At 56.1% G+C, this 23,899-nt stretch overlaps 2 protein-coding genes and 1 pseudogene across 4 annotated transcripts; 1 reads left to right on the forward strand and 2 right to left on the reverse strand.

Moving 5' to 3' along the window:
* Positions 1 to 1,048: 1,048 nt before the first annotated feature.
* On the reverse strand, positions 1,049 to 11,215 carry P4HB (prolyl 4-hydroxylase subunit beta). The gene is made up of 11 exons (XM_055575381.1): positions 10,997 to 11,215; positions 9,712 to 9,918; positions 8,203 to 8,336; positions 7,931 to 8,068; positions 4,069 to 4,173; positions 3,771 to 3,896; positions 3,388 to 3,588; positions 3,149 to 3,269; positions 2,884 to 3,065; positions 2,712 to 2,798; positions 1,049 to 1,966 (listed from the first exon to the last, which is right to left on the reverse strand). Exons 1-11 carry the CDS (start codon positions 11,145 to 11,147, stop codon positions 1,886 to 1,888), a joined length of 1,533 nt encoding a protein of 510 aa, XP_055431356.1. The 5' UTR covers positions 11,148 to 11,215; the 3' UTR covers positions 1,049 to 1,885.
* A 290-nt stretch (positions 11,216 to 11,505) lies between these two features.
* LOC129648763 (proteasome assembly chaperone 3-like) lies at positions 11,506 to 16,943 on the forward strand (annotated as a pseudogene).
* A 276-nt stretch (positions 16,944 to 17,219) lies between these two features.
* Positions 17,220 to 21,339, reverse strand: ARHGDIA (Rho GDP dissociation inhibitor alpha). Of its 3 annotated transcripts, none has more exons than XM_055575383.1 (6): positions 21,192 to 21,339; positions 19,455 to 19,817; positions 19,270 to 19,353; positions 18,844 to 18,920; positions 18,700 to 18,763; positions 17,220 to 18,581 (listed from the first exon to the last, which is right to left on the reverse strand). In XM_055575383.1, exons 1-6 carry the CDS (start codon positions 21,328 to 21,330, stop codon positions 18,382 to 18,384), a joined length of 927 nt encoding a protein of 308 aa, XP_055431358.1. In that variant the 5' UTR covers positions 21,331 to 21,339; the 3' UTR covers positions 17,220 to 18,381. The 3 variants fall into 3 exon arrangements, with proteins under 3 accessions (XP_055431358.1, XP_055431359.1, XP_055431360.1); XM_055575384.1 differs by having other exon boundaries at positions 19,455 to 19,671; positions 21,192 to 21,311; XM_055575385.1 differs by lacking the exon at positions 21,192 to 21,339 and adding an exon at positions 20,282 to 20,914 and having other exon boundaries at positions 19,455 to 19,671.
* Positions 21,340 to 23,899: the final 2,560 nt, after the last annotated feature.

A 23,899-nucleotide genomic window follows, 5' to 3' on the forward strand; every position in this document is an offset into this window, starting at 1 on the left:
CTGTTCCCTCCAAGAATGACATCAGTGTCCCACTGTGCCTACAGACGTGCACAGAACAGACAGGAAACCCTGCCCTGGGCAGGGGTGCCCTGGCTGGGGACTGATGCCCACCTGAGCCCCACTGGCCCCTGTGGATGTCCCACTCAGAGCCCTCATGGAACCCCAAGGCCCAAGAGGTGTCCCCAGTCCAGGTTCAGGTGCCATCAGCCACTGTAGCCAGGATGACAGCTTTGAGTCACGGTTTTTGAGTTTTGGTTTTTTAGTCTGGGGAGGCAGGGGGAAGGAAAGGTCAGCTGAACTACTTTTCCTTATACAAACTATGCATGAGCAGAGACTCTAAGGAGTCAAATTACATTTTAAAAACTAAGAGATTGGCTCTCTTAACATCAGATTCTTTTTTACACAAAGATCTAGTGATGAGCACAGCACTTAAAAATTATTTTTATTTATTCCAGCTGTGCTGGATCCTAGTTGGAGCAGGCAGGATCTCTTAGTTGTGGCTTGTGGGCTCTAGTTCCCTCCCCAGGGATCAAACCCAGGCTGCCTGCATTGGGAGCTCGGAGTCTTAGCCACTGGACCACCAGGGAAGTCTCTGAGTACAGCCATCTTGAAGTCTGAATGCCCCCAATTTCTCATCCAAAGCTGCAGTGGTTCTAGGCTGCAGGGGCTGGGGATACTCTTGCACAACAGACCTGTGCTCCCCTTGCTGTCGTGCCCTGACATGGCATGTTGGCAGAATCCATGCTGTGACCATTGGGTGCCCACAGCAGGTAAAGCTGCAGACCCCCAGCTGGACAGCATAGGAGCAGGGCCAGGAGGCAGCCCTCCCCCTACCCCGACCACGTGCACTAGGTGATTCGTGGTATCAGCTCCACGCAGTGACAGCTCCACGCCCATGGGATGTGTACATGCTTCTGGGTGTCTGCCACGCTCCAAAAAAAAAAGATGGCTCAATAACAGCAGCCCCAAGCTCACCTCCTCTCCCTAGAATGTCGGAATTCCAACCCCCATCCCTGTGCCTAGAAGTTGTAAGGCAGAGACGACAAAAGGCAGAAAATTTTAACTTTATTTGGCCAATGTGTCCAATTCCAATATTGTGGTAGAAATGCCTGAAGAACTGTCAACATGTGATTCAGCTCAAGCATCCTTGGCTGTCTCCCAGCCTGGAAACGAAGGGTCCCGGTTCTGCCTGGCGCAGGCCTCAGGCCACCCTGGACAGCACAGAGCAATAAGGACCCTGGCTTGGGGGAGGGGGCTGCTGGGCTTGTCCTGGGCCCAGCCACACCCTCCACTCATGGTGGGGGAGCGGCCTGTGACAGAGCCCGGAAAGTCTCCATTTAATCAAATGATGCAGGAGCCATGCCCCACCATGGCAATACCGCATGAGGTGAGGGACCCGTCCAGCCTTGCCTGGTTCTGCCCCACAGAGGGCAGGAGTCCCAGGGAGGCCTGGCCAAGGTGGAGCACACACCCTGACGTCCAAAAATGTCTAAAAATCCCACAGACGGGATTTTTTTAAAGTGATAGTATAAACCTAACAGGAATGAGAGACATTGCCAGCGTGAGAGTCCAAAACATTTTAGCGAGCACTCTGGACAAAACCATGTACAAAAAAAGTACATCACGATTTAAAAAAAAAGGCCCACCAAGATGGGCTGGGCTGGGCTGGCCTGGAAATAAACCCTTTTCCAAAAGTTGAAAAGCAAAGGAAGACGGGTTTAGATTTGCACGTGTGGTAGAGTGAAGTGTGGCTTCAGAAAAGTTCCCTGCATTTCCGATCGACGCTCCCTCGCCGGGAAGGTCTGCGGGCGTCTGGAGGCTGTGCTGCTGGGTGTGCAGCCCACTGGGAGGTGCCGGGTTTGGTGCCCAGGTCTGGCTCTCTGCGTTACAGTTCATCTTTCACAGCTTTTTGATCATCATCTTCCTCCAGATCAGGCTCTTCTGCTTCTTCAAGATCTTCTAGATCCTGGGACATATGATGGAAAGGAAGGGTTGTGAGAAATCCAGGCTGGGCCAGCTTGCTGAGGCCTCCATGCCCATGCCAAGGACTAGGGACCAGTGTGGCGCTCAGACACAAGCAGCCAACTTTGGTCTCTATGAGCAGATGCGTAGATGTGTGGGGTGGCTTCCGGACGAGGCATGGGGGCTCCTGCCCACAATATAGGGTGGAAGGAGAACTGGTGCTCTGGGAGTTCACCCCATGCTGTCAAGCGGGTGAGTGCTTGGACCTACTCCGTCCATGGCACAAGTATGAAGACTGAGCAGGGAGCCACTGGTGTGTCATGTCCACCCCTCAAGTCCTGGAGTTCAAGGGGCTGGTGACAGCCCACCAATCACAGCAGCGCACGCGGCCCTGGCGGTCCTCACTGCCCACACTGTGCCCTGCAGCCGGGTCTGCCCCTCGTCCCACATCCCTGCACTTCCGGGCAGACCCTGTGGCCTGAACTGACCATTCCCTCCACCACCCGACCCAGCCCCACCCTCTTGGCCCAGGCGCACTTCTGCTATCCCCTCCACTCCCCCCAGCAGATGTAGAGAGGACCGAGCTCACGCCGGGCAGAGCACCTCAGCTGATAGAGAACATGCTGGATGTGCCTGCGAAGGTTCCTGAGCAAACAGTGGCGCCTAAAGACCCTTCCAACCTCACCCCCACCCCGCGCAGCACTGCGTGGCAGCACGCGCCACAGCCGCCAGGTCCAGTGACGACTTACGTCATCATCTCCGGCCCCATCCTGGCCACCACTCTCCAGGAACTTCTTAAAACCATCCAGTGTCCGCTCCCCGTTGTAGTCGATGACCTGTAAGAAGGGGGGATGAAGTGTGAGATGCGGTCCCCCCGACAGCCCCCCACCTCCTCCGCACTCCCCTCAGTGGCGGGCGCACCGTCCTGTCGGCGCTGGCGGGGAAGAACTTGAGCGTGGGGAAGCTGTGCACTTTCACCGCCTCCACCTCGTTGGCCGTGGAGTCCATCTTGGCGATGACTATGTTCTCGTGGTCCTTGTACGTCTCTCCCAGCTTATCCCAGATGGGGGCCAGCTGCTTGCAGTGACCGCACCACGGGGCATCTGAAAGAAAGCCGTTCTGCGTCTCGCTGGGCTGGGAAGTACCCCGCCCCAGCAAGCCCAGAGGCGTGGAGGGCTTCACTTACAGAACTCTACAAAGACGTTCTTTTTCTCATCAAAAGCGACCTCTTCAAAGTTCTTCCCAACCAGCACTTTGACAGGCTGCTTGTCCCAGTCGTCAGGCAGCTCCTGGCTCATCAGGTGGGGCTAGAGGGTGAGTAGAGAAGAGTCAGGCACACACAGTTGCCTGGGGACCTCTCTGCCACCTAGTTGCTCTGTGCACCCCAAGGATCCTCAGCACCCCAACCCCAGACAAGGTCCGCACCTTAATCTTGCCCTCCAGGAAGCGGTGGCAGAACTCGGTGATCTTCTCTGCCGTCAGCTCATCTGACTCTGGCTTATATTTGGTCATCTCCTCCTCCAGCGTGATGAGGCGCACGGCCGGGCACTCCTCTTTCTTTAGGCCGAAGAATTCCAGGATGCGCTGGTTGTCAGTGTGGTCGCTGTCGATGAAGATAAACAGGATCTTGGGAGAGAAAAGGCACGTTGATGGCACTGCACAATGAGGGCTCCCTAGACTTCCCTGCTGCCCACTCCCCAACAACTGGGACCCCACACTAAAAAGGCTGTCCCAAGGCAGGAGGAACCCTTTGATCAGCCTTTGATCCAGGGGTGCCGAGCGGCTTGCGAGCCACAGGGAGCACACACCTTGCCCTTGAAGCTCTCAGCCGCTTTTTTGAAGTTGCTCAGCTTGCCCTCATAGTCAGACACGCTTTTCGGCAGGAACAGCAGGATGTGAGTCTTGATTTCCCCTCCGAAGATCTTCGGGGCTGTCTGCGTTGGAAACACAGGTTACTTGGTCTGAGACACAAACCACGCTATCGACACGGGCTATTCTCTCCTTGGCCCCAAGGCCACCACACACCTGGTCTCTGTAAGTCAGGGTCCCCAGGACCAAACATCAGGACCCTCCCCACCTGGGGCAAGATCAGCAACACAGACACACCTGCTCGGTGAACTCGATGACCAGGGGCAACTGGTTGTGCTTGATGAAGTCCAGAAGCTTCTCCTTGGTGACCTCCCCCTCAAAGTTGTTCCGGCCTTCATCAAACTGTGGACAGAGAAAGGCGTGGGTGCCAAGGCTCTCCACAAAGCCCCCTGTGGCCCTGGCCAGCTGACCATGGCCAGGAAGGCAGTCTACAGCCTCAGTTTCCTGTCTGGGTTGTGACAGCAGTTGGGGGGCGGGGCCGGCAGGACACACGTCTCCATCCAAAGCAAACCAGCTGATGGCTGCCGGACACACCCTCTGGGCACTAGCCACAGAGAGGTCACCAGCAGTGCACAAGGCTCCCACGAACACCGGCAGGCAGCCTCCCGCAGGCTGAGACCGCAGCAGCTGGCTCAGACCCTGCCCGGCACGGTCCTGACAAGCCATCAGAGCCCCATGTCCTGGGTGGGGTGCCAGGGGACACCCTCATTGCCAAGTCCCTAAAACTGCGGCCCTCCAAATGTGGGCCTCACCCCTGTGGACCCAAGGCCCTTCCAGGACGGCCGCAAGGTCAGACCAATTTTCACAACCACGCTCAGATGGCAGGTGCCCTGTCACGCATTCCCCCCGAGTATGCAGTACGGCGTGTGACACTGCGTCAGACCGAAGGCAAACAGGAAAACCCAGCTGTCTTCTGTTCGGACAGACATTAGAGACCGCTAGAAATCTAAACCACCACTCTGACCACGAAAACACTGGGAAAAAATTTTCATAAAAATGTTTGTTTATTTATGTTTTTTGGCCACACCATGCAGCTTGTGGGATCTCAGTTCCCCGACCAGGGACTGAATCCCAGATGGACTCCTAACCATTGGACCATCAGGGAATTCCCCCCCAAAACATCTCTTTTGATAACATGTAATATGTATTATTGTTGTTTTAGAATGAACAGGGTTTTTTTTTATTTTTTTATTTTCTGTCTTTTATTCATAAAGAAATTGCAAATGATTTTAAAAACTGCTTTTTTCTCTTTTGAAAACTGAGAAATTCTATTTGTAACATTTCACCCTGTGCAAATATCCTGCAATACAAGGATCATACACAAAATATGGGCTAATGGGACAGACCCTAACAGGTTTAGTCCAGGGCTTACTGTGTGGTTCTTTAGCTTCTAATTTGTGTCCAACTCTTTTGCAGCTCCTTGGGCTGTAGCCCACCAGGCTCCTCTGTCCATAGGATTTCCCAAGCAAGAATACTAGAGTGGGTTGCCATTTCCTTCTCCAATAGAATGAACAGGGTTTTTTTTTTTAATTTCTCAGTTCTAACATGTCTAACACAATAAAAATGGGTAGGTATTCCACACCAAAAAAAAGGGTCTTTGGGAGCTCCAATAATCTATTAAAAAAGAGTTTCAAAGTAGTGGAGCCACGAAAAGCGAAGGCTGCGGCCTCAGAGCTGAGAGGTGTGGCCCCAGCTCCGGATGGGTGGGCAGACACAGCTCCCTGCGAGGAGGCCGAGCGGTGCCTCAGCCTATGCGGCTGGTCAGTGAGCCTCCGGTCACCTCTGTGAACTCAGATGGGACCTACAGGGAGAAACCACTCACCTTTCCTGCCCGGCCATTTCCCTCTGCATTTTCCCAAAGTAACTAGCCACTTCCCATTCCCACCCCACTAGCTGAAGCCGGCTCTGCCTTCCCCACACCCATGATGGGAAGGTGCAGAGAGACAAGAAGGACATGGAGGCAAGAGGCTGGCCACGGCCAGGTTCCATCAGGCATAAAGCAGATCTCCCGTTAAGAGGCAGACAGCCATTCCCGCTCCCCCAAAACCGCCGTGTCTCTACTGGGACACAACCTTGGTCGAGGTAGTGGTGCCACGTTACACTGTGTTCAGTGTCTCCTTTGGTGAAAAACAAACAGCCCTTATGTATCTGGGGACAGCCACGGGAGGTCTTGGGGCCCTGGGCAGAAGCCACCCCCCCAGGCTGCAATGAAAATGTCACAAAAATAAGGCCCCACTCCCACTCTTAAGCCCCTGGATTCTAAGATGAAAGAAAAAAACAAAGTAAACACCAAACAAAGACACAGGACGATCAGCTCTCAAGCCAGTGGTCCAAGCAGACCCAAGCTGGGACTCGGACTCAGAGTTGCAAGTGGCAGCTGGCCATTCCTGGGAGCCCCCTCTCTCAAGGTTGCCCAAACAGAAGACCCTGCTCACACTGAGGAACTTGGCAAACAGCCTGAAGCGACAAGTAAAGGCGGAGAATGGGGACAGTGGGCCGGGGGGAATCTGCACCTTCTTCCTCTCATCCGTAGAGCTGTCTGCCCGACTGCAGTTGTGACCCCAACTGACTCCTCAGCACAAAGCCCGTGGGCTCTGCCAGCCTCACAACTGCCCAAGGCAGCATGACATTCCAGCATGGCTGCCAGAAGCCAGCAAGTGGAAGAGGGAAGCCCCCCTCACTGTTCCCCTTCTCCCCGCGTAGATACCAGAGACTTGAGGCCGAGAAGAGATGAGCAACCATGACTAGTCTTTGTAGAACAAAGAATCATCCTTCTTAACCTTCAAGGACATGTGATCACCAGAACCAGCATCAATCCAGTGTGACAAGTGCCACTCCAGATCTCAAGAGTAATAGAAAAGGACGGTGTGGATCAAGCTGATGAAAAGGGGTTTGCAAGCGCCACAGGCCTGAATCTCCCCATCCTTCACCCAGGACTGCGGGACGCACCCAAGACTTTCTATTCAAGGCCCCCAGGACCTTCATTCCACTCAACTCCATCCAACTTGGCTGGGTCTTCTCCTAATCAGCTGTTAGTAACAGTTTCCTGGGTACCTTTGAGAAGACAACTAATTTAGCAATTCTGTTCCCTTTAAGGGATGGGGTGAAGATGGCTACTGAGTAAAGAGAACGTATGTAACACCTCTTGTTTTGAGGAAGAGGAAAGGACTTCAGAAATAGCTGAAAGAAAGCTACCCCAGAACACAGTGCACCTGGGAGGGCTGCCCTCCCTAGCCCCAGATGCTAGAGGCTCAGCAGTGCCCCACCCAGGAGTGCACGCAGTGGGGAGGCTGGGCCCCCCGAACACTGTGTCCTTTCTGATCACTCAGTTTACCACTTTGCTGTAATGCTACAACTACCTTCTAACCCTGGGAACAAAACAGGACAGGAGTCCAAGGCCTAGCCCCTCTCCCTGAAGATGCAGCTCCAGTGCCAGCTCCCCCGGCATAGCCTTCCCTCCTCCTCCACTCTTACCCAATTCAGGGACATGCATGCTCGGCCAGCCCCAGACCCGCTATCTGGTGGCTAAGATAAAAAAGAGACCCCGATCACCCACCAACTGCTGTGCACAAACACCAATCCCAGCTGTGTCCTAGCAAGAGTGCAGAGAAATCAAGAGACACACGGCCCCTTCATGACCAAGCATAACAGACATGGGGCCAGGGGAGCCTGCAGGAGCCCAAAGGCCCAGCTTTGCAACAGAGTGGAAACACATGCCACTAATACCCCACCGTGGAAACAGACAGAAGTGACAGCTGCACGTTACCACGAATGTAATTAATGCCACTGAAAACTTCCAAGTGCTTAAAACACTAAACTTTATCACGTCTGTCTCACCGCAGCTTTCCTTTAAAAAGCTAATTCTCTGAAGCTACTTGGCTTGCATAAAACATCACAATGGGGCCAACACAGAAGCTGGACATAGGGCCCACAGCAGAAGGGCTGAAGGCCACAGTCTAAGAGGCTCCTACTACCTGACATTGCAAAACGGGCCCTGATAACAGGCGGGCTGCAGTCCAGCAGCCAGCGCCACCTGGGCAAGGTCCTCAAAGGCCCGGAACTTCAACTCCCCACCCCGGGGAGGGGGGAGTGCACTCACCTTCTTAAAGAGGACAACCCCATCCTTGTCCAGCTGGTATTTGGAGAACACATCGCTGTTAGATGTGATCCCAAAGGGGATGTCATCAATGGCCTCTGCTGCCAACAAGAACTGCTTTGCGGAGTCCGACTCCACGTCCTGGAGAGAAGAAGCAGAGGTGGCCACCGTCCCAACACTGAGGACCCCTGCCCTGGTCAGCAATGGGGGACACCACAGTGCCCAGGTCACGGCAGGTGGGAGGAAGACCCAGGGTGAAGTTAATGAGCCTCTACCTTGAAGAAGCCAATGACGGCCACCTCACTGGACTCCACCAAGGCCTCTGCAGCAGCCCCGTCGGACAGCGTGCTGGCAGCGGGGCCCGTGCGCTTCTTCAGCCAGTTCACGATATCATCCGCTTCTCGGCCAGCTGCGCCCAAACACAGGCAGGGTCCACTTGATATCAGGGATGCACCCACCCTCCCCACCTATCCTTATCCAAGCTCTCTGCCAAAACCAGAGCAAAACATCACCTTGCCATAAGGAAAGGAATCTTGTCTACATACCTACCCGAATTCCAAGGTTAAAAAGGCTTGTATGTGTATATGGGAAACTGTGGATGTGTTTAAAGAAGGGGAAGGCAGCAGTGACCTCTGGATAACAGATCATAAATCACCTTTTTTTTTCCCTCTAACACTTTTGCATCTTATAAATTTTCCTTGATATTTAAATTCACTAAACACATGAGTACTTTCCCCCAAGTGGTCTCACACCAGGCTTCGTCTTATTTAGCGATGTGGTAGGGTTGGAAGAAAGGGCTGCTTAGCAAGACAGCCTCGAGACCAGCTTTCCCCTGAAAAAGCAGGTTGGGCTCTGCTGCCTCGTGCACCCAGACTGGTCAGGTGTCCTCAACCTACACACCTCCTGGACTGGCAGGAGGAAGAGATCAGCCCATGTACACCATCACGGCAGATCAAGCAAGAAGGAAAAAATCTGCTCCTCCCAAGACTGAGACCAGTTGCCCTTTATCCCCTTGTGTGACTACATAGTCTGACCTGGAATAGGGTCGCTAAATCTCACATTTAAAAGGACTCTGCCTAGAATTAATAAAAGCTGTGCTATCAGTTACAGGGGGAGTCAGAAAGGGTTTTCTCATCTACAAGACCTCAGTGTTAGTGACAGGATTGTGGTAACTCTGCATATGGCACTCCCATTCCAAAAGTGAACACAAGTAAAAGTGGGAGCAACAGAAGAGCAGCCTACTGAGATCAGAGCTGATGTCAGAATGAACAAGACGGGCTGCTCTAAAGGATTTGTGCGGATAAGCCACAGAACCAGTTTCACAGACAAAGATTCCCCTTTTGTCACCGGTACCGACTGGGCTACAGAGAGGAGGCGGCTGAGCAGCAACTGAGGGAGGGGCCGGTGCAGCTGGGCTTGGATTTGAGCTCTACCACAACCGCCACAAGCCCCAGCTTGGTACCCGCTGATCTCTGTCTGCCCCTCCTCTGTGAAAGGCCCTCACACCTGCCCTGGTGGCAGGCACACGAGAGAGTGAGCAAAGGCTGAAACGTGTTGTTCCACTTGCTCAGCCTACCCCCACCCCCATACTGGTCAACCTGAGGACAAGCTTCAGCCGGCTAGCCACCTTGTGGGATGACCCTCTCCACTTGAGAGAACGTTCCTCACCAACCCTGAGGCTGAACTAGACTCTAGAACCCAGTCGGAGAACAACTTCTCCTCTGTGCCTGTTATCTTCCAAGACCCTGTCTACCGGCAAGGAAAGGACAGCGCCGCGTTCGCACCTGTGTACTCTTTGGGGGAAGCTGTGTCTCCATTCTTGAAGAACTTGATGGTGGGGTAGCCTCGGACACCATACTGCTGGGCCAGGTCAGACTCTTCAGTGGCATCCACCTTGGCCAGTCTGATCTCAGAACCTTCTGCCTTCAGCTTCCCAGCTGCTTTGGCATACTCCGGGGCCAGAGCCTTGCAGTGGCCGCACCATGGGGCGTCTGGGAGAGAAAGCAAGACCTAGAAAGCAGCACCGACCCACTCCACTGCCTCCCTTCCCTTTTCCTTTGGTACCGCCCGCCATGAAATCTTTATTTCTGCACCAGGATAACCTCTCTGAATGCTGGGGCTGTGGATGCTCTTGAGCAGTATTGGACAGGGGGCACGAAAGACAAACCACTGTTCCTACTCTCCCTCATCTTCAGTGGTTAATAACTTCCTACTACCTGTAAGCAGTTAATGCAGTCGGGTCCTGGAATTTCCCTTTCGGAACCAGAGAAATTAAGAAGCTAAAGCTAAAGCCATGGCTGCTGTATATTTACTGACGAGTCGTAATTATGAGACACACATCTGTGCACACCAGCCAGAGACTCACATCTAACACAAGTTCTTTAGATTCTCTCTCAACTCAGGTTAATGGCTATGTTGGGCCTAAGATTTCCACCTGAGATAGTCAGGGCTCATACACTTACGAACACAAACAAAGGTTTTGGATTCTGGTGGGCAACACTGTTCATCAGAAGACAGCTGTCCCTGGTGAACGGTGGTGTGGGCAGGGGCAGTGCTCTCCGGGAACTGGTCCAGGTGAGCAATTCGGAGGCTACCCCTTGCACAGTCCTTTGTATTTGTGGCAGTTCATAGAGCCGACCCTACTTTTCTTAGGCTAACAGAGGGATCCTGCCATGTGGACGTCAGGCACAAAGGCACATCCAGGATGTCTGCCCTCGGTCATCATCAAGGTCCAGCTGGGCACGAGGGATGCCCCCAGGACGCGGGCAGCGTAGGGACGCTGACAGCAAGTCTGTGAGCTGTTTCCGCTTACAGATGGGCCTCTACAGGGGATAGAAGTCAGCGCGTCTAGGGGTGGCCCGCTGACACCCCTTTAGACTCCAACTCATCTCTGGCGGGGCCAGGGAAGGAAGCGTGGGGAAGTGCGCCCAGGTTCCCCATCCTCCAGCCCCTCTCCGTCCCCCAGTCCACCCCGGTGCCCCTGCCCCCTCCTCTGTCCCTGCTTCGTTTCTATTCCGCGAGTAGCCGCGAGGCCCGGCCCGGACGGATGGACGAGCTGGAGGCACTCACAGAACTCCACCAGCAGGTACTTGTGGGCCGCCAGCGCCTCGTCGAAGTTGCCCTTATGGAGCACCAGGACGTGGTCCTCCTCGTCGGGGGCGCCGGCACCCGCGCGGAATAGCGCGGTCAGGGCCAGGCAGAGCAGAGCGCGGCGCAGCATGTCGGCACAGACGCGGCGCTTCAGTTGGCGCCGCCAGGACAGCAGGCCACGAGAGCGCGCGCCGCCCGTGCTGCTCTTATAAGTCCGGCCGCCGCGCGCGCGCCCGCCCGTGCCCACCTCCGATTGGCCTGGGGGGGTCCGGGGCCCGCCTCCGCTGCACTCGCATTGGGGGCCCACACAAGTCACGGCCCCGGATTCGGAATTGCTACAAGCACCTCCCTCGCCCTCGCCCAGGATTGGTCGAGGAGCTCGCGCTCGCACTCTCTACCGGCATCTCATTGGCTCCTGGAGAAGAACTTTCTCTCTCTCGACTTGTGACTGGTGGTTTTCTCATACACCTTCCCCGGGCCTGGAATGGCTGCTACCTTCGGGGACCCGGGTTCTGCGGCTCCTGATTGGCCAAGACATGCGCGCTCCCCGCGCGATCCTTTGTCGAACGTGGCAGTGGGGAGGATTCCTCAGCTGAGGGGCGGAGCCACGCTTGCGCCTCCGAAACCCCTCGTGTTGCTTTCTGACTGGACCGCGTATCCCCACCTGACACCGCCCCCCGGCTCAGCAGGCCGGAAGCCGGGCTGACGCGCTTCCGGCGCGCGTGAGGCCCGTGCGGTGCCTGCTGTGACGGCTGGTGTCTTGTGCGGGCGTTGCCGGGGTAGCCTCCCTGAGTGGCCATGGCGCTACTCGGTGGCGGCAGAGCGAGGTCCAGGGGCAGCGCGCGGGGGGCCGGGGACGGCCCCACGCGGAATGCGATGGAGGAGCCAGCAAGGCCCACCGGAGCTGTGCCCGGAATGGGGCCATTCGCCTGGTGAGAGGCTCCGGTCCGGCACCGTCCACTGTGGGCACGTCCCTTCCTTCCTACCGGCTGCCGCCCACGAAGCGGTCTCCGGGAAGCTTTCAGGCGACCGGGTAAACCTGTGCCGTCCGCCACGGGGTTGGCTAGCGGCCAGTATCACCGAGCTCTACAATGCGACCGGGCAGTGTGACCCGGAGTGAGAGTAACACACAGTGAACACACAGACTGAGGATGGAAAGAAGTGTACGATATTTCCTCGATGACTTTTTGTATGGATACGTTGGAATATTTTGTTGGGTTAAGTGAAAATATTAAAATTTCATATTTCTTTTTCTTTAATGTGGCTTCAGAGCATTTAAAATAACATGCGTGGCCGGAATGTTAGCTTCTGTCCGGCGGCGCAATTCTGGACGGAGCAGCGCCTTGCCCTCAAAGGCTCAAAGCCCAACCCCCAACCCCGTCGACACTCTTCATTTGTGTTCACTTCCTCGGTTATGAAATGCTACCCCTACTAAGACTCATCATCGATTTAATAACTTGGCAGGAGGGAGACACTGCTACATTAAATGTACACGTTGGCTATAGTAACATCTTGGTTTTAAAAATGGTAAAACAGAAAAATTATGTTTTTGTACTTGAGAGAGTTTGCGTTTGTTGACACCTTGCTCCTGAGGGCATGTGTTCTCATATCCTATGCAGTATTCCTTCTAGAATATGAATTTCGGAAGGTCAAGACCCGGTTCTCTGTGCCCCTCCGCCAGTGCCAGCAGAGCATGAGTCAGGAGGAAGTGGTTGTACCTCCTGGGGGGTACTTTACAGGAGCTGGGCCTCCCAAAACAAAAGGCTGTGAATGATGTGTCTGCAGCTTCCAGCCCACTTCCGTGTTCTGGCCTGGGTGCTGGCCCGCTGAGCAGCAGGCCCGGCTCATAATAAGCATCACAGGTCTGCTCTACTCTCTGGGAACCGGTGGGAACTGCCTCATGTCTCCTGCCCAATCTTCCCACGTTTTTGTGATTGCCATGACTGTTTTACAGACCACAATTTGGGGCCTGAGACAAGGGATCTTTGTATCACATCTCGATTTCAGAGGCACTCATGAAATCTGAGTTTAGATACCTAAATTTGGGGACTTTATAGTTTTTTCAGCTAACAGAATGAAGATATACTTGGTGACACTTTGGAGGGAGCTTGGCCTCATGCTGCTGCTGCTGCTAAGTCACGTCAGTCATGTCCGACTCTGTGCGACCCCATAGACGGCAGCCCACAGGCTTCCCCATCCCTGGGATTCTCCAGGCAAGAACACTGGAGTGGGTTGCCATTTCCTTCTCCAATGCATGAAACTGAAAAGTGAAAGTGAAGTCACTCAGTCATGTCCGACTCCTAGCGACCCCATGGACTGCAGCGCACCAGGCTCCTCCATCCATGGGATTTTCCAGGCAAGAGTACTGGAGTGGGGTGCCATTGCCTTCTCCCACTTGGCCTCATAGCATGTGGTAAATAGTTGAGACTACTGGAACCAAGGGAAGAACAGCAAGGATCTGAGCTGCTGGTGATGGTTGAGCCTCACTGTGGTTCAATTTGAACTCCCTGGTCAAAACCAAGGGCAACTGGGACACGTCTTGATGCAGGTGATGACAGGGCCACTGTTCTGCAGCCCAGATGGACACAGCCAAGTCATCCTTCTGTGAGGACCAGGGCCTCACCGGGGCTCTGGCGTGGGCGGGGGCATGACACTTTCATGCTCTGTCTGCATTGATGTACCTTCTCAAAGCACAGTTACCCATCATGAATCAACCTGTACACTGACCTGTGCAGGAGCAGGGAAGAGGGCTTCCCAAAAAGTGGGAGGGAGGCCAGGTATGGTGATAGCCCCAGGTCTCCAGTTTCTGGGGCTGGTAAATAGCTGGGTGAGGTGCAGGGGTGCAGCCTGTCCCCCAGAACATAGGCCAGGTTCAGTGTACACCTCTGCAGGCCTTGGCCCTGAGGGAAAGGCTAGTGTCTTTTTCCTAAGGCCACTCACAGGCCTTTCAAGGGCAACTCTAGGAAAAGGTCATGAAGCCATGGTCACTCTCATGCCAATGCCCTGAACTGAGTGTGTCCTTGGAGGGCAGAGCCTACCCACCTGGTAGCTGTGGCTCTGGCATCTGAACCCAGCACAGTAGGCTCAGGATGACCTCCAGGGGTCTCTCACACCCAGAGAAGGTGCTCACTGGTTAAACAACTGAGTGATCAGTGTTTTGATAAAGACTACTCTTGAGTTCTCTGGGCGTGGTGAGCGCAGGCAGCGTGGCGGGTGGCTGGGTGCCATTGAGCAGACTCAGCTATGGAAGGTAAACCATTGGTGATATCCAAAGAGAAGACTGCAGTGGTGTGTGGAGTACCCACCCAGGGGGCCTGCACAGCGTTTAGCAGTCACATCCTGGTGGTGGTGACCCAGTTGGGGAAGATGGGTACCCTGGTCTCCCTGGAACCCAGCAATGTGACTGGTGACATCGGCAAGCCTGTGCTGACCACGAAAGTCCTCCTTGGGAAGGATGAGCCTCTCGTCCATGTCTTCGCAAAGAATGTGGTGGCATTTGTGTCTCAAGAAGCTGGAGAGTTCTCCTCGCCCTGGACATGAAGGACAAGAGCACGGAGGTGGTGATGGCTCTGAAGGAGGTGACCCAGACATGCCAGGTGTGGTGACACTGGCGTGGTCACCCCTGCTCTCCAGGAGGGGCATGCGGCAACTCAGACACCTTCTCAAGGATTTGAAGGTCCTCCTCTAGTTAGGAGGAGCTCTCTCTGGCTTTGGCCCTTGAAGTTGGAAGAAATACAGACACCTCAGGCTGACCTTGGTTTGGAGGCTGGCATCCCCTGTGGAAGGAGGACAGGAAACATGTCCTGAGAAAGTTTCGAGTCTTCCCCAGGTCCAGGCAGCCACACCCGTGTGAGAATTGACAGAATGAGTCATGGCCCTCAATTGTTGGGGGAAATTTTTTTATTAAAAATAAATGCATATCCCCCTCCAAAAAAAAAAGTTCTCTGGACTTCCCTGGTGATCCAATGGCTAAGACCAGGCTTCCACTCAGGGGATACAGATTGGGTTTCTTGTCAGGGAACTAAGATGCTGCATTCCACATGGTGTGAAGAAAAAAAAAAAAAAAGCAAGCGCATTCTCAGAATAACTCCTTTTCAACCCAACTGGAGGTACTCACAGCAAGCTCATGAACACCCAGGAATCCTCTGTACTTGCAGATTTCTACTGTGGGGCAGCAGCACGGGCTGAGGGCTGTGCTACGGCCACAGAGGTCTGCACACAGGTGAGCTGAGACACAGGTGGGACATGGGAGCCAGGTGCAGTGGTGAGGGAGGCCGTGGTAGACTGAAGTGGACTTGGATTGTAAAGCATGACAGTGCTGAGTATGAAGATTCTAGTAAGCTGCAATAACTGGTGGGTAGTCCACGAAAGGCGCTGACCTGGTGCCCATCGCCATGCTCCTCAGTGGAAGAAGGGTCCCTGTAGGGGATGACTGAGGGCCATGGACAGGAGGGAGTGGAGAGGGTTACAGGTGCGGGCTCATAAGGGCGGGGAGGCCAGGCTCAGGAGCACTGAGCTGTACAAACGGGTTTGGGGTGGAACCAGGAGGATCAGGTTAGACTTGGGACCTGAGAGACACGTCATGCAGGTCCTACAGGTGCCACCTCATGTTAGCCTTCGCGAGGGGAGGAACCAGAACAAAGTCCTGGCTGCTGGCAGGGTGCCTGTCCAACCTGGCACTTGGGGTCTGAGTTCACGAATTAAAATCAAGCTTGGAAAATCCAAGAGTCAAGATGGCATGACTAGCCCTTCTGGCCTGCCCGAGCCTCTGAAAGCCCTTGCCCAATAAGCCAAATTGCTGACAGCACAGGTCAACCCTAGATTTCAAGATTTTCACTGGACATTTTAGGAAGTGGACTGGGAGAGTTGGAGGGGCTCTGGCTGGCCCTGGGGCTCCTCTGGCTGGCTGAGACTATAGCTGCTGCCTGGAAGCCTTTCGCCTCCAAAGGTAGGGCTGTTTCAGAGGTACGGGCATCTTAGTTTTGTGAGAAGGGCCTTGGGCCTGGGAACCCAGGGCTGTGCCGTCTGTCTTCCCCTGCCTAAGGCTGGTGGTCCCAGGAGGTTGGTTAGGGTCTTTGTCCCCTGTGACTGTGACTCTTGGATTTATGTTTGGGCCAGTTGCTGCAGAAAGTGGCAGTTTGTCCTGGTACCTAGCACAGGGGCCCCGGGGGAAGGAAAGCCAGGCGGTAATCAGCCCTGTGGGAGCCATCCTGGCATGGCATGTGGTCACTGGCCCGGGGGTGGGAGTGAAAGGGTACTTCCTGGTCTGTTCCAGCTGGCAATAAATCCTTCAAGGGCTCACCCTGCTAAGAACTGAGAAAAGTGGCAGCCTCTGGCAGGCGTGGCCAGGGCGGGCACACAGACAGCAGCAGCCTAGGTGTGGCACACACTTTTCTCACCAGCTGAGCACAAAGGAAGATTTCACCCTGAAAAAACTGAAACGGGGTTTATGGACTCAACTTTGTCTGGATGGAACTGGGGATTCCTATATGCCCTCTCCTTGTCCAGTCGGTAAGGGGTGTCTTAGTTCCTGGGTGCCCTTGGGGGTGCTGCTGAGGCAGCACCATCCCTGCCACCCCAAGGCCCTGAAGAGACCCTGCCAAGTAGCGGGACTGGCAGTGGTGCATGGTGTCTCGGTAGTCAGTCCTTCAGGGCTCCCCAGGCACTCTCCTGCGCCTCCTTGCAGCAAGGGTCCCCATCTCCTCCCATCCACCCCGCCTCAGCAATCCCACCTTTGGCCCTCTGGCCTTCCATGCCACCCTCTCCACTGGCCCTGCTGCCAACTTCTCCATCCTCTCATCCAGCTCTGAGTTCCTGTCCTGGGTTCCTTGGGACCCAGTCATTCTATTTGTTCTCAAGTCTTCAGCATGGTTCCCCTTTTTTGAGGTTGGAACCATTCCCTCCCAGAGGCTCAGAAAGGGCCCACAAGCGGTGTGCAGGAGTCACTCTGGACACCGGATGCCCCACGGACCCAAATGTCCCCACCCCCTTTCCCCGGCAGAACCCACCAGCCAAAAGGACAGCACTAGCCTGGGGGGCTGATGTGTCTGAGTAAGGGCTGTAACCCCCTTCTCCTCCACCAGCCACAGACAGTGGTGACTGCACCTGGCCCCTGGCCCTCCTGCGGGTGCCCCGGGGAAGCACAGCAATGGGGCCCCCATTTCCCCTTCCCCACCAGGAGATGAGCAGCAGACACCCTGGCTCCTTAGGGGGAAGTTTATTTCCCGGTCAGAAAAGGAGAAGCAGGGACAGGCGCCTGTGCATTCTAGGCCCAGGCCTGACCAGGGAGGGTGGGGTCGGGTGGGGTGGGGGCTGAGGGGACGGCTCCAGCGGTGCAAGCTTGGTCCCACAGTTGTCCTGGCTGGGTCCAGGGAGGGCCTGCTGGGGATGGTGGCACCGAGCCCGGGGGCAGAGGGGCAGACCAGCGGGCCCAGAGGACGGCACATATGGAGGCAATAAATACTGGCCGGCCAGGCACACGACTCCAGGCCGGCAGGCCAGGAGGGACAAGTAAGGCTCGGCCACTGGCTTTGTCTGCCGAGGGCTCTCTCTTGGGGCCGTGGGCTGTAAGCACTGCCCACTGGGACAAAGAAGGCAGAGGCATGAGGACACCCAGCCTCCCAGGTGGGACTGGAGGCCGCTTTTGAATTTTGGCAATTTGGCTTTTCCCAAGCCCCTGGAGCTGTCCCCGCAGGCCTGGCCAGGCCAGGGCAGACTAGGGACCAGCACATCCCAGAAGCCTTCCCGGGCCACGGGGATCACAGACAGGGTAGGGACTGGGCGGGGAGACACCACATGCTCATGCAGACACAGGGTTAGAGGTTAGTGACGCCCCCACAGCACACGTTCCACATGTTAAGGCATCATGGTTAGACCGTTACTGACAGTGATGGATGGGCTGACCGGGGAGAAGTGAAAGCTGGAGGACAACCGGCCCCACGAGGCCCCATGCGGTACACCCCACCCCCACCAGGAAGGGGGCGACAGGAGTCCAGGTAACGTAACAGAGAAGGCCCAGGGGACCTGAGCACCCTGAGCCCCACTGCGATGCCTGACTCCCGTGCCAAGGACTCAGGTCGGGTCAGGACAGTGGGGGAATCTCGAGGGATACAGAAGGGGAGGTCGAGGCCTCCCTCCCCACAGCACAGGCGGAAGCAGCAACAACACTAGACCACCGAGGAGGCTGGGGCCAGTGGGCTGGGAGGGTAGAGGAGGACAGGCCAGCCAGGAGGCAGCCCAGGGGCAGTGGTGGCAGCGTGGGCGGGCCCTGTCAGCACTTTGGTTTGGGGTCAGGGGGTTGGGGTGGTGGGGTGGGGCGCGTCCGTCCTTCTGTCCGCCCGCCCTGCCCGCCTCCCGGCAGGGGCTCAGTCCTTCCACTCCTTCTTGATGGTGAGGTTCCACTCCCAGGACAGGTGGTCGGTCCTGTCGTCGTCTGTGAAGCGGGACTTGATGTTGTAGCTGCCTCGAGCCAGCATGCCCTTGGGCGCCTCCTCCATGGGGGTCAGGAACTCATACTCCTCCGCCCGGGGCCCATAGCTCCCCACCATGTAGTCAGTCTTGTCAACTGCGGGATGCGGGGAGGGCGTCCGTCAGGGAGCTGAGCCGGGCCTTTCCTCGCTCCCTCCCGACGCCCCTGGAGCCCCTGGGTGGCCACCTCCCCCCTGGTGCCCACCCTCACTCACTCTTCACGCCTTTCCTGTACGTGTGCTGGATGTACTTCATGCCAGACACAATCTCTCGGTTCACCTGCAAGGAGGCACCCAAGCGGGGCTCAGCCAGACTCTCCAGTCCGAGCCCACAGCATCCCCCCTGAGCCTCCTCCTTACCCGGAAGGAGATTTTTATCCGATATTCCACACCCTCCTTCAGCACAAAGGACTGCTTCTTGAAGCTCTCCAGATCACCTGCGTTTGAGAGAAATGCCACACTAGGAGGTTCAGGTAGGGGAGGCCACTCCAGCGCTGGTGGGGTGCTCCGTCTGCCCCTCTACACACACACACACCCTGGCATCCCAGACCACACCAAACACACATACACACACCCCCCCTTGGCATCCCAGGCCACACACCCAGACACCCACACACACCCCACCCCCCAATCCCAGGCCACACCAAAGCCAAAGCCTTATTAAAACCATTTGGTTGCACTTCCTACGCTCCCCACAAGAGGGTGCCAGCACCTCAACAAATTATTTTTAGGGGAAGCAGCAGGGTGCCAGGCAGCCCCAGCCAGGAACCTGGAGATGCCACTCACCTGTCAGGTCCAGCTCCAGGGGGCCCGGGGCAGTACTACACACCAGGGTCAGTCGGGTCACCACAACATTGGGGACATTGGGGTCTGCAGAGTGACAGCAAGTTAGAGCTCTGCCAGTGGGGGAAATAATGGCGGACACGCAAAAAAGCAACAGGTGTCCACACACCCCACCAGGGCCCACTTACCGGCAGACACAGCCACACGGCCCAGGAGGGCCTCCTTGTACTTGCGCAGACTCTCGTCGTCCTTGTCCAGCTCCTGGATCTCCTGGATGCTCTTCTGGGCCGGGGGCTTATAGTTGACTGAGTGCTCGTCCTCCTCGTTCTCCGCCGCAATCTGTGCCAACTGCTCGGCTGTGGGCTCCTGCTCAGCCATACTCACCTCTAGCTGGATGTGAGACACCTGTGACCAGGGTAGCAGGGGCTGTGGCAGCCTGGAGGGACCCAGAGTGTGTCCCCACCTGCCCTTCTGCAGGACCTGCGGGTGATCTGCACAGCTCTCTGCAAGTGGCCAAGCCCCCAACCTGGGCCCAAGGGGAGGTGCACGTTCTGTAACAGGAAGGCAGTGACAGCCAGAGCTTCAAAAAGGGCCCAGACACAGGCTCCTGAAGCCCAAAGTGGCCACTCACCTCCTCGCCCTGCCCACCTCACAGGACCTCACCCCAGCATCCAGAGCTAAATGAAAGCTGCAGCCTGCTCTCAGAGGAAACCAGGCACAGCTCCCCTGCTGCCCAGGAAGCAGCAGCACCTGGGTCCAACCAGGAAGCACCAGGACCAAGTGCTGCTTCCTGTTCTGAGCTACCCAGGCCCTCCCCTCAAGGAACCCTTTTGCTGGGTTCTCTCTGACCATCCTGTTCCTTCGAAAACGCCCCAGCTACAAACCAAGGCCTTTGTGCAGGACATGGGTCAGTCATGTCTCACTCCAGCCCAAACACAGGGCTCCCCTAGAGCTCAGATGACGGGGCTAGCCTAAGTCCCACAGGTAAGTCCTAAAATGGCCTAAAAGACCCTACCTGTCCGACAAACCAATCTCTAACTGTGAGGGTCTGTGACCTAGAATTTGGGAACTGCTGCAGCCATGTGATGGGTAGTCTCAAGATCCTCCTTCCGCCCGGGCCCCAGAAGAGCCCAGAGCAGTGGTGTCAAAGCGAGAAGTGATGGGGCAGCCACAGGACTTCCTTCGCTAAGGATGACCGTCGCACCCCATAGAATCCCTGAGGAGTATCTGAAACCGACTCAGATTAGACCCGGCGGTGTGGGAGGTGGGTCAGGGCCACCGGTTGCCAGTAAAGACAGCCAATGCCGGGACGTGCGTGAGGACCTTATCTTACAAAGGGCCGCTGAGGACCCGGAACCGCCGGGCCGCCACAGGCAGGGTGGGGCCGGCTCGTTTTTCCAAGCTTCCCTGCAGCTTCCTCTGGAATTCCTCTAGAAGGCTTACGCCCTAACGTTACCCAAGCGCGGCCGCAGGCGACAAAATCATTTAAGTGAGATGGCGAGGCCCGCACTTCCGCAGGGCCTGCAATCTGGGCCAGGCGAGGCCCGGCAAGCAGGGTGGGGCGCAGGGACCTCACCTCCCAGGGGAGGAGGCGTCCCGCCTGGCCCCTGTCCGCGCACACCAGCGAGGAGGGGTCTGCCGAGTACGAGCAGCGACCACAAAAGAGGTCTGCACAGACCCCGGCTCCCGCCCCCGGCACACGCGCCCCCGCCTCCAGATCCCCGCGCCCCCGATTGCACGTGGGCCCGCCCTGCGCCCAGGGCGCCGCCCGCTGTCAATGCCGCCCCCGCCCTGCGCAGATTCCCCCAGCCGGACTGGCGGGCGGGGCGGGAAGCGAGAACAAAGGCGCGGCCCCGGCCTTCTTCCCCGCGGCCGCCTCGCCCGCCGTGCCCACCGCGCTCGCTGGCCCCGCCGCCCGCACTCACCGGAGGATCGTCCGCGCCGCTCTCGCGCTCCCTCCCGCACAGAATGACGAACGTCGCTGCCCCGCCCGCGCGCGCCCTGCCGGCCACTTCCGGGGTCACGCGACTTCCGCTCGCGCTGGGCGGGCCGCGGATAGCGCATGTGCGAGGAGCTGCCGGCAGCGCGCCGCCGCCATCTTGCGGGCCGGCCTCGTGGGCGCGTCCGTTTGGGCCGCGCGGCAGAGGAGACTTAACCGGTTGGGGCTCCTGTTCCCTTTGCCACAGGCTTTTCTTAGTCCCGGGTATCCCCAGGAGTCAGCCGGCAAGCTGAAGGGGCGGGGAAGTGAGACGGTCTCGCTGAGCGCGACGGGAAACCTGGGCGCGGCATGGCATTTCTGCGAGGTGCTGGGACGCGCGTGTGTCACGGGCGCGTCTCCGTCAGCGGGCATCTCTCCCTCCGAGGGCACGCTGCCATCACGCCGCGGGGACGAGCCGGCACAGCCGGTCCCATCAAGGAGCCGGGGTCAGCGAGTGGCATGTGTCCGGCCTTAGACGGCCTTCGCGCCCGCTCGCCGCTGTTCGCCCTCCCGGAAGTTATCGTCGGACGTTCATCCACGGGTGTCCAAATGGCTCTCTCCAGGCCTTTCCCCTTCCAGACCAAGTCAGCATGCCGTCGCCCTTTTGGGAGCTCCTAGCCCAGACGCCACCAGGCGTGGCGACTATCGGACACATGCCCACGCGTTCAGCCAGCGAGCATTTTGCAGCCCCAAGCAGGGCCTATGATTTGTAGCCAGCCTGGCGGAGCCTGCGCTGCCAACGCCGGTCTAGCATGCATCTCTCCTTCCTTCACCTCCTCCTCGCGGAGTGCAAGACCTCAGATGCTTCACACCCGAGTCATCAAACACACACCCCTGGATTGCGTGTGGTGGGGGCATTTTAGGTCACAGAACCTAATGTGAAATACTGACCTTGATATCTTTTGGAAATGTCTTAACTTTTGGGGAATATTTGCTAGTTTTCTGTAATTAAGAGTCACATGGTCAGCTTAAAATGTAGAAAGTTGAGTTGGCCAAAGTCAGAGCATTCCAATATTGTATTCATTCCATACGCACTTTTGAGGCTTCCTGTTGGCGCACCTGAAAACCGTACCGCTAGACCCGGCCGCACTCATCCTGCCTCCTGCTACACTGCAGAATCGCCGACTGAGCAAAAGTCTGTTTTTCGATAACCCAAGTGCTTTTTGAAAACGATCAAACTCTGTCACCTATTGCTGTGTAAAAACATAACCCTGGAATTTAGCAGCTTAAAACGACCAACATACACTGTCTTTACCAAGGATCAGGGAGAGCTCTGCTTGGTGGTTCTGGCTGCAGTCTAGTGAGGTTGTGGTTGAACTGTGAGCCAGGGCCCTGGTTTCAGGATCTGCAGGAATTCCAAGCTCATGCACGTGCTGTGGGCAGGAGGCTCTGATCCTCACAGGCTGTTGGCTGGAGGATTTAGTTCCCTGCTGCCCACAGCTTCTGGCTTCTCTGTAAGGCAGCTGGCTTTCCCCACGTGAGGCCTCAGAAAGAGAATTCGAGCCAGAGAAACAGCAAGTGCCCAAAACAAAGCCACAGTGCCCCTCACAACCTAGCATGAGAGGTGCCCTTGCTTCTACTCTTCTGGGCATGTGGAGCTTCCCCAGTACAGTGCTGGAGGGGAGCATGGGGACATGAGGACAAGGAGACAAGCTGGGCCATTCAGCCATCTTGGAGGTGGCCCACCACATGGATGGAGGCAGAAAGAATGGGAATATGAAGCCCAGAGTTTCTGTCATCAGCGTCTACAGGTGCCCTCTAGCTTGCCTCCAGCCCTGTGCCAGGTGTGCCCTCATCTCCGTACCACATGGAGTAAGTCTGAAGCAAACCTCAATGTCACTTCACCATAAATATTTCTATACACAATATTCTAAGTAAAAAGGTCCTTTGGGAGTTAATAACAGCGGTACCATCATGCCATGTATGTAACAAACCACTGTGTAACAAACCACTCCAGAACTTCCCTGGTGGTCCAGTGGTTAAGATTCTGAGCTGCCAATGCACGGGGAACAGGTTCAATTCCTGGTCAGGGAACTAAGATCCCATATGCTGCTTGAGGTGATAAAATGAAAACAACAACAAAAAGACCGTGTTGCATAGCGCTCAGCCTGGGCTGTTGACCCAAGGACTTCCCACATGGCTCCTGCGGAATGTTGGCCACTGGGATTTCAAAAACAAATGTTCCAAGAAACCTGTTTTCTGTGCCTGAAGGAAGGGCAGGGCTCAGCAGTAAGAGCAGGTGAGAATCAGGAATAGAGATATATAAAACAGTAGCCAACATTCAGTTCACAAATCACTCAGTTTACTACACACAATTACAAAGCAGGGACAAGCGGGTAATGAACCACTCCAGGGAGAAGCTTGAGAAGGAGGCCTCTCAGCATGAGCAGCGTCTTTGGTCCCAGGGCAGTAGGTCTCAAGACAAAACATGAATGGGAAGTTGCCTTCTGCTCCAGCAGGGCCTCTGGCAGTGTCCGAAACAGCTGGAACAGTTCTCAACAGTGTGGAGTAGGTTCCTCCAGGGAAGAGTTTTCAAAGTCACTGGGCATAGTGGTCTCTTAAGGAGCAGCAGTTAACCCTAGGGGGAGGGGTCTTGACTTTTAACAGTTCTTTTTCTTTGAGTGACAAACATCATCCTTCAAGCTTCTTATCTAA

Source organism: Bubalus kerabau, chromosome 4 (genome assembly GCF_029407905.1).
Source record: "Bubalus kerabau isolate K-KA32 ecotype Philippines breed swamp buffalo chromosome 4, PCC_UOA_SB_1v2, whole genome shotgun sequence".
Lineage (NCBI taxonomy): Eukaryota > Metazoa > Chordata > Mammalia > Artiodactyla > Bovidae > Bubalus > Bubalus kerabau.